The sequence below is a fragment of the Sarcophilus harrisii genome, chromosome 4 (assembly GCF_902635505.1).
Source record: "Sarcophilus harrisii chromosome 4, mSarHar1.11, whole genome shotgun sequence".
Classification (NCBI taxonomy): Eukaryota; Metazoa; Chordata; class Mammalia; order Dasyuromorphia; family Dasyuridae; genus Sarcophilus; species Sarcophilus harrisii.
Window position 1 is genome coordinate 333788829 of NC_045429.1, and position 10154 is coordinate 333798982.

A 10154-nucleotide genomic window follows, 5' to 3' on the forward strand; every position below is an offset into this window, starting at 1 on the left:
CTCTTACATTTCTCTTTATATCCCTCTTACTCCTCCAGAAGCAGTTTTAAAGAAAAAGAAAATTCAGGAAAATTAATTAACACATCAAAATAAGATCTCATGTGCAATATTTCAACTGCAGATTCCTACTTCTGCAAAGGTATCTTCTAAATTCTTGTTTAGGCCCAAGTTTGTTCTTTATAAATTTTGAAACATCTGAATAGCTCTTTAACATTAATGGTGAAACAATTAGAAATGTGAGGTGGGGAAATGTGAAACGGTATATTAAGATGGACATGATCATTTACAAATTGGATAAGGAAGTATTGTATTCAACCCCATCATAAGGTCAAGCTAGAGAAAAGAGCAAAAATCTGTATAAAGGGAAAAATTGAGAAAGTTCTCCCATTGAGAAAGTTCTATCAAATATTCCATACTCAACTATTCTTATTCAAACCCTGACCAGTGACTGAAGTGTATCATTCTATTGCTCTCATCCTTATTTCTCCATCACTCACAGGTCCTGTTCAGCAATGAGCCAGGAAACAGTGGAGTGTAATATTAAACAAAGGTGGAATTCCTACTGGTTCATCAGAGGGGAAAAGGCTGAGTCAATTCACCTGTCTCACCTCCAAGAAACCTCTTTCCACTATAAGGCAGACTAGCTCAGTCTTATTAGCTGTAGATGTTCCCCCAGCCTCACTTCTCCTGAGTGTAATAAACCCAGCTGCCACTAATGCATTCTGGATTTACCACTGTGACCTAAGTCATTACTAATGGATCCAGGGTCAGAGCATTGTAGCTGCTAGGTGATTTCTATACCAATCATCCTTATCTCAATGTGGTCCCATGTTGTGGGCAAGGGGAGGAGGGGGGAAGAGAACCTAACCCGACCCATTAAGAGTCTTCTAGGAATCTTAGAAATGGCATTTAATTCACTACCCTTTTTATGTTTCCTATCTTTTTCCTTGGAAAAGTCCCAGGAAGTTCATATACTACGACTCAGTCTGGAGGGAAATCCTGCCTTCCCAGAAATGAGAAAGGCACACTCTTCATTTTACTAATGTGGAAACTGAGGCAAATGACTCAGAATATTTCTGGCAATCAGCTATGTGCCATATCAGAGGTCAGGACTAGGTATTTTACACCAACACCATCAGCTAAAACATTAGTATTTACAGTAGTAAGAGATAAGGTGAGAAGACATTTTAACCTTTCAGAGGGCTTGTAAGCCCTCTTTTTTGTTACCTTTTGGTAAACTTGCTTGCAAAGTCTGAGTTTTAGCTAAAACCATTCTAATTTTCAGTGTGGAAACACTAAAGAAAATAGCATATAAGCAATTCTATTTCCTTTTCCCTTCTCCCATAAAACCTGACTCTTAGATATGCTAAAGGAGGAGCAAGAAGTACATCTAAAGAGGCCCTCAAGTCTAATACAATTAATTTATCTCTTTTTCAGTCGAGTCCCAACTCTTGGGAAGACTATATAAATGACCTGAAAAGTAAGGGCTTGTAGCAAACTGCTACACGAGAGTGTGGAATTTAGGCTTTATTATGGGACCAAGATGAGATCACTTTCTCATCAGCCTGGGAAAGGGAAAATAACATCGCAAAACCATGTTCAGGAATACTAGTTGTATCTATTTAACAGTATCTCTTTTGAGAGTTGAGGGGGATAAGAGTGAAGGTGAGAGCAACTATGTATAAGATGACTAGGTAGGAAAAGGGTGTCCCCTCTCGATTACTCATGCCATCAAATGGTGTTACAAATAGATAATTCATACATCTAGGTTCAGGTCATAGAAGGAAACGGTCTCTATCATCTGATCCTTTTCTTCACCTTCCCGCTATCAACGGACTGATCTACTGAAAAGCATTCTGGTTCCTTTCTCTTCTCATCTCTTGTTTCGACTTTATCCTGCTTCCCCTGCTTCATCAATCCTGGAGGAACTGATGCCTTTACTTGAGAAAAGCCAATTTCTACTATTTCCTTATCTCCCTCATTCTACATCTCTTGAAACTGGTCAGACATCCATTACCCTTTCTTTTCCTACTGTTTCTATACTGTGAGAATGTGGCCTGAACATACAGATCTCTCATTCCTAAAATCTTCTGACTTAGATTATCCTTAATCTCATCCCTCTATCCTTCCTGGAAAATCTGTTAGCTTAATCATACTTCTCTCTTCCCTAAACCTAGTTTGATTCAACTACCATTAGACTAGAAATTCTGTACATCAGAGTCCCTCAGTTCTGAAAAGCTTCTTAGGCTTCGACAAGCTTGATACATTTTAGATGAGGCAGTGAGTGGTTATGCCTGCCCATTTCTAGAGTAAAAAGACAGTATGTCTAACTTATAGCTTCTCCAACTCATGATGCTCTCCTACTAGTTCCCCAATTACCACTGATTCAGTGTTTTCAAACCTCATCTCTATTTAGACTCTGCAAAATATACTGTTTACTACTCTTCATAAACGTCATCTTAGGTATTACTGAATGAGCTTTCAGTTCATCTAGAGTACTACTCAGTCCCTGCTGGACTCATTTTACAGTTCATGGGAGCTGAGATTAGTTAATCTCATGCAATCCTTAAGTCATACAGACAGTAAGTCAAAGACAGTATTTAAACTATATACTATCTCCACTATGATGTTGATTTCAAATTGGGTGCTCCCTCCAAAGTTCAACACTAGGAACTTCAGTGGCTTTTCCTTCAAGACCTCACTTTATTTTCTGCAAATAGCATCATCTTGGATAGCTAGGTGGTCATGTTACCTCTCTAGTCCTAAGAGAGATCTTGCTCATCTTGGCCTGATTCCTTACATTCTATCTTGTTGACCACATGCTAACTATACTCTAAGTCCATCTTGCTAGGAAGACAGCATCATCTTCTAGTTCCATGGATTGCAATATTAATCTTCAGATTCCTTTTAACTTTAGATGGTTATCCAGTCTAGCTCTAATTCTGTACTGCCAGCTTGCCTGTTGGAATTTTCAAATTAGGTGCTTCACAGACACCTCAAATTCAACAGCTTCAAAAGAGAACTCATTTTTTCCCTTCAAACTCACTATTTGAAAATAGCATCATCTTGGGACAGCTAGGTGGTGCAGTGGTTACAGCACCAGTCCTGAAGTGAGGAGGATCTGAGTTCAAATCTGCCCTGAGACACTTAACACTTCCTAGCTGTGTGACCCTGGGCAAGTCACTTAACTCCATCTGCCTCAGGGGGAAAAAAAGACAGCATCATCTTGCTAGGCACAAGATCTGCTAAATTCCTCATTCTCCCTTGGGCCAAATTAGTTGCCAAATATTGTCACTTCTACTCTTCTCTTATCTCTTACTGATCTTCAAAAAAAGAATGGATAACCACAATGGAGTGTTTTACTGATTGTTTTTATTCAAGTTTGGGCTGAACTAGATGACCTCTTGAGGTCCCTTCTAGCTTTCATATTTACTACATTATAAACCAAACCCCATTGAAACATTATGTTTTACAAATGTTGGTCTGACCATATGAAACATAAATCAAATTATCAAAACCTACTGGGCCCTCAAACTTTGTTTCTCATAGTAATGAACAACATTAAGTGAGATGTACTACCATGTGATTAAATATAAAAACATCCAGATACTGCGTTCTGGAAGGGAAGATCAGGGTGGGTTAGAGTGGCCACAGAAGAATCCATGGAAAAACAAGACATAAAGGGTGAATTGGAATAAATAAACCTCGAACCTGGGAGAGTAAAGATGGGAGGAGCATACAGAGCTGAGTGAACAGTGAGTAGGCTGACCTGGATGAAATAAGGTTTCTGTACCAAAAACTAAATTGGATAAGATTAAATAAATAGGATATTAAACCTAGATGAAACACAAATAATCTAGTCCAACAACCACATTCTATCAATAAGACTCCTGAGACTCAGAAGGGGGAAGTGATTTATCATGGCTCCCAAATCCCAGGGCAGAGCCAGAAACAGGACCAGGCTCTAGGATATAACAATTCAGTACAATGGAAAGAGTGCTGGAGGCTGAGGACATGGGTTCAAATCCTGCCTCTGATGCTTATTACTTTATGTGACTTGTAAACTTCGAAGGCTGGATTAGATGGTTTCTTGTGTTCCCTCCCCCTTTAAATCAATAATTCCATAAGACTCTATCTTCTTGGGTGGGGCCAGACTTTGTTAAAGGTATTTAAGGATGTTAAAGTTCAATATCTTCTGCCTAGTATTCATTCTATAGGCAGTAGGATACCACTGTAAGAAGAAATATGCTAAAGACAGTATTTTTAATCTTCTCTCTGTTAACCAAAATATGTCTGGAGGACAGCTAAGTGGCACAGTGGATGACAGCACCAGCCCTGAAGTCAGGAGGACCTGAGTTCAAATCTGTCTCAGACACTTAACACTTCCTAGCTGTGCGACCCTGGGCAAGTCATTTAACCTCAATTGCCTCAGCAAAAATTAATTAATTAATTAATTAAAACCAACAACAACAACAACAACTTCTGGGTCAGTTCCCTTCTTGATATTTCTCTTTGTTAACCAAACACTTCTGGGACAGTTCCCTTTTTTAAAAGTAATGAATACTTTTAAATTCAATTAAAACACGAGGAAGAAATTTAAATCCATTACATTCCAAAATCAAATATAAAAATGGCACAGTCACAAAAAACCTCATAATCACCACATATAAAGGCAAAAATGAGTATGCCAGCAAAAAGAATATTTTCATTGGTGAAACTGAAGATCCCTTGGAATATTGCTTTGATCTATGTATACCATCACTATTCTTTAATCAACATGGATAAATCATGAAGTGATTGAATATGAGCCCAAAGAGGAGACCTCAGTTATCAGGGTCTACCTTTCCAAATACCTCTCCTCTGCCTCAGAGCATCACCTTAGCTGTCCTTAGAACTGCTGAACTGGGGATCCAGGGAACCGAGTTCTAATGCCGATTCACCAAAAAGATCACTATTTCTGATATGTAAAACACACGGTCATGTCTTCGTTGTTGTCCATGTTGCTCTTCTCTCTCCCATCTCATCCCCCTGCCATTGCCTGTTACACCCTCCCTCAATCTACCTTCTCAGGGGCTCTGCTGTCTACCTTATCCATGTCCCTTTAAAGCATTTTCCATAATGAGCACTGCTTTCTTCAACCTACTCCCACCCTTTGGCTGCTGAAGATTTCAACAATCATATGCTTCACATTTTTCCTCTGAAAAGCCAGTTGGCTTTCAGTGGTACTCATCCATGATAAGCTCACTCCCTACCTCCTCATCAGGCATGCTGGGCCCATTTATCTAAAATTCTTAAACTTTGCTTTCCCATTGCTATCTGAAGGCCAAATAACCAGGTACTTTATGAGCATGAAGTTAAAAGACAAAACGATCCTAGAGAAAAGTCATAGCCATCCTTAATAGCTACTACACCAGATGCTCTAAACGCCACCATAGTCCTGAAGCCACCTTTTCCTCGGAAGATATCATAAATATAAATTAATGAAAGATTTAATAATCAAAGAGGTGCCAGGATCTCAGAGTTAGAACGGATTATAAATTTCTTTAATTCAAATACTTCATTTTATAGATTAGGCAACTGAGACTGGAAGGAACCTCAGAAGCCACTAAATACAACCCACAAGCAAACCGTAAACCTCCTCTTCCCTTCATCACCCAGCTGACAAGTGATCCTCCAGCTTTGATGACAGACTTGTACTTACGGGTAACCTATCTTCTAAGGCAGCCCCCTCCACTCTGAGATAGATCTAGTTGTTGGCAATTTTTTCCTTTCAATAAATCTAATCTGTCTTTTTGCACCTTTCCACCCACTGTTCCCAGCTCAGCCCTCTGTGGCTAAAGAAGACCAAGTCTAAAGTTTTTTCCCCATAATAGCCTAAACATTTGAAAACAGTTATCAAGTCTCTCTGCATCTTCTCTTTTTCTAGGAACCATCCCTGATTCCTTTGTAGATCCTTATGACCCCAAGGACCTTTACCATTCAAACTGTCCTCCTTTGGATGTTCTCCATCTTATAATATCTTCTGTAATGTATGGCTCTCAGGACTGAATATAATAATCCATATGTGGTCTGTTCAGTAGGAAGACTATCACCATCCCTAGCCCTGAACACTATATCTTTTAAAAAATGCAAACGAAGACTACATTCACTTTCTTGGCTACCATATCCCACCATGGATTCATATTGCACTTTGCATGCTACTAAAATGTGCCACCTATCTAGCTAGGCCTCTACCTTGTACTTCAAAACTGATTTTTTTTTTTTTAAACTTAAGTATATGACTTTTTATTTGCCCCATCACATCATCTTATTACCTGTGACCTAATGTTCTAAATCTTTTTGAATTCTAATGCTGTTCTCTGCATTTGATTTCCCTCCCAACTCTGTGCCATTTGCAAATTTGATTAAAATTTTTATTAATGACCAATAAAGGCAGAGATGGCATGCTAATAGCACAGGACCACAGAAAAGAAAGCTCCTTGGGGATTTCTACCAGAAACTTCCTTCTAAGTTATTAATGACTCTTTGGGTCCAATCATTTACCCAGCTTAGAATTCACCTAAAAATACTAGTTTGCATATCTCATTGTACTTCATCTTGTAGAAAACACTTACACAAGACACACTGTTGAATGCTTTGCTAAAATCTTTGTCATTTAGGAGGCTAAAGAGCTAAAGAGCTCTTATTCAAAAAGGAGCCACTTTTCTTTTTAAAGAAATTTTCTTCTAAGAAAGAACTCCAATTCACCAAGTAAAATTGAGTTCTAGTCTCCTAGAGATTCTAAAGTACTCTGCCAGTATCATCTGGGGAGAACTATTCTCCCCATTTCACAGCTAGGAACAAAGAAATCATGAGTCTCCATATAATCTCAGATGCAATTATACAACATGGGAAGATTCATCCCTCCTGCTGAAGGCATGAAGTGAGTGAGGCTCCCCAGAGATGCAAATTATTCTTCAAAAACATGGGCCTTCATTCAAGCTCCCAAGAGCCAGAAGACAGTTATCTACAGAAATTAACAAAGGGGATGGGTACCAGTAGCCCTTTCCTAAACACAAGTTAAAAGGAATTATTGGAACCTACTTGTCTATCATTCTGACTCCCTCAGATCCTGTAAGTATTTACAAGCATGACTTTGTAAAACTTTCTGCCAATAAGTAAAAATAACTTAACATGCTTCTTCAGCAATATCAAGACAATTTCCATTTGCCCTTGGCCAAATAAGTATATTCCAATTCCCTGATTTAAGACAATGAAATATGCCAAAATAAGCATATCCAGTAGATAATACTGCTTCTGGATACATTGGGATCCCCTTATTTTTTTCTAGTGACCATGGAAAAATCACTTTACCCGAGACTTAGTTTCCTTCCCCATAAAATGAGACAGTAGATTGTGATCTTTGAAAACTTTCTATATTTCAAGATCTTCCAATTTTATATACAAAGAAGCTGCTGCTTACTAAGGTCAGAATTGTCTAAAAATATTACAGAGAGAAAACAGACTAGGAGTCCAGATGAGATCTCTACTTCACGACTTGATCCTACCACTATCCCTGGCTGACCCCTGAAAAAAGTATAATCAAAATTTCATAGCACTCAAAGTTCAGAATTGCATATAAATAGGATATTTGATCTAAAGAAGCTTCTAAAGGACAGGTAGTAGTTGTGAGCTTACAGTTCCCCAAATCTACGTGGATGACCACTATAACACAATAACTTTTCCAACATGGTGTTAAACATAAGCATACTTTTTTTCATTCTCAATAAGACTAAAGACTGGATCTATCAATCGATCAGCCAATCTTCTGCAGAGAAAGGTGGGAAAAAAACCTTACTGGGCCTTATATTCACTTTTGCACTATTCAGTTAACGTCTGGGTACCTGATTTTGATGTTTTCCAATAGTAGCGAGGCAAAGGCAAATCGAAATTTATCAAGAGGCCAAAAGACAGTGGGAGAAAAGATTGGTTCCTTTAATTCTCCTGTTTTATCATTTGACAACAAAGATAGATTAATGGGTACTTAAATGAAATTAAAGCAAGAGGAAGAAGAAAGAGCCTTAAATAATCAGTTCTTGAACTGATTATTGAAATGATCCACAGATCACTAGGTTAGCTGGCTTCAGCACCTTGTTGCCATCTCCCTCCTGGGCAAGTACTGCTGCATTAGTAAGCCCTTGTAAGGGAAGTGATGGACAAAGAAATCTAAAAACAAAGTATTATTTTGCATTGGTGTTTTTTCCACAAAGCTTTTATTCTCAATGATTATATCCCTTCCCACCTGAGGTTGGGACTCTAGATTATGGTCTAGGTAAAATTTTAAAACACAGTTGTCTGATGTGACACCTGGTGAAAAGGCACCAAAAAGGACACATTTTTTCTTATCCTCATCATAATCAGGACTTACCACCCTAAAATCAGTTACATTCCTTCTTTATCAGTTTTCTTTCCTACACTGGCAAGGTAGGAGAGAATAAAGATCCCATCTAATAGTACATGTACATCTACTCTTTTACCCAACATGCCTACCACCCTGCCTGGAGGAAGGAAGAGATACGAGGAAAATGGGAATTTCTGCAGAGGTGGTTAAGAAGGGCAGGGGTGATGGGAAACTTTGTGAAGTCATAGCATCAGGGCAGAAGACTCGGGTCAACCTCACTCCCCACTCCCCACTCGTCATTCCCCGCCCTCCATTTCCCACCCTTCAAATCCTGCCCCGGCTGACCAGCAAGCAGTGATGGGGGGAAGAACACTAGCAGCAGCAAAGATACGGAAAAATTAGAAAGGCAGAGAGAGAGAGAGCGAGAGCTACATCTTCAGCCCGGCCTTCCAAGAGAGCCCAGTCTATGGGGGTGGGGGTCCTGTCAGGACCAGAACAACACGTCAGTCATTGTGTGTGTGTGTGTGTGTGCATGGGGGGTGTTCTAAGATGCAGGAAGCGGAGAGAGACAAGGAATGGGAATTACCCGGGAGACACCAGGCCTGGGGGAGCAGCATCCGGGGGGCTGGCAGGCACACACGACGGAGGCATCATGCGAAGGGTGGGGTGCATGCATCGATGGAGGGGCCGGGCCGCGGGGGCTGGAGAGGAACCCCCGGGAGGGTGGGCGCAGCCTGCAGGCAGCGAGAAGGCAGCAGGCATGCAAGGGGCGTGGGGCACCGGGGCACGCAGGGTGACACGCGCGGACGGCGGTGGCGCGTGGGGGTGCATGGGGCCCCCTGGAGGGTGGTTACCGTGTGGTTGGCCCCCCACATCAGGACGCTCAGGATCGGCTCGCTAGCCCGAAACAGCTTCACTTTCTGGCACACGAAATGCTTCTTCTTGGTCTTGGTCTTGCTGGCGCTGAGCGGCGCCACCGCCACCGCCGTGGTGCTGGTGCAGTTGGACGACATGCCCGGACGGCGGCGGCGGCGGCGGCGGCGGCGGGGGAGACTGCTCCTGAGCCCGCGGCCCGACGCTTCTTTTCCCCGGCCCGATCCCCAGCCCAGGCGGCGGCGGCGCCCTCACCGCCGCATGGTACCGCCCGGCCCGTTACCTCCCCCCCGCCCCCGCCCCCGTGGTACCGTCCGCCCCACGCTCCTCCCTCCCCCCCGCCCCAGGCGCCGGGACGTCCCGCTACCTAACCCGCCCCCAGGTGAGGGAGCCGCCCGCCCCCGCCCCAGTGGTACCGCCCGTCCGAGGGAGGCGGTGGCCGCTCCGCCGGCCCCTCCCCGCTACTGCTTGACAGCACTCGGCCCGAACCGGCGGGGCCTCCGCGGGACCGGAAAACCCTCGCCCGAGCGGGGAGGGGAGGTGGACTGGGTCGGTGTAGCTATCCGCCGCCTGGGGGGGCTCCCCCGCCCCAGCCCCCCGAAGCCCGCTTTGGCTCCTTCCCTCAGTTTGACGCGCCAAGATGGCGGCAATTGCCGCGGCTTGAGGAGGGGAGGCGGGGGATGAAATGCAAGAAGGGTGGGGCGTACCATCCCCACCACCAGGGAGGCAGGCAGTAGAAAGGAGAAGGAAAGTGGAAAACTGAGGGAAATCTCCCCCTGCTCTATCCAAGCATGGATTGTCCCACTCCCCTGGACGTAGGGCGTGCTCCGCCCGTAGGACACGCCCCTTTCCCCCAGGACCAATGAGAAGAGAAGACCGGGAACTATGGGTTTTATGAATG

General features: G+C 42.8%; 1 protein-coding gene across 2 annotated transcripts in view; it reads right to left on the bottom strand.

The window, feature by feature from the left end:
* Positions 1–9543, bottom strand: part of PIP4K2B (phosphatidylinositol-5-phosphate 4-kinase type 2 beta) — a 29657-nt gene extending 20114 nt beyond the window's left edge. The window contains exon 1 of one of the 2 annotated variants that reach the window (XM_031966165.1): positions 9235–9543. In XM_031966165.1, the coding sequence (XP_031822025.1) occupies positions 9235–9393 (159 nt within the window). In that variant the 5' untranslated portion in view covers positions 9394–9543. Of the gene's footprint in view, positions 1–8966; positions 9134–9234 lie in introns of those variants that run through there. The other variant, XM_031966166.1, reaches the window with a different exon arrangement.
* Between the last annotated feature and the right edge of the window lie 611 nt (positions 9544–10154).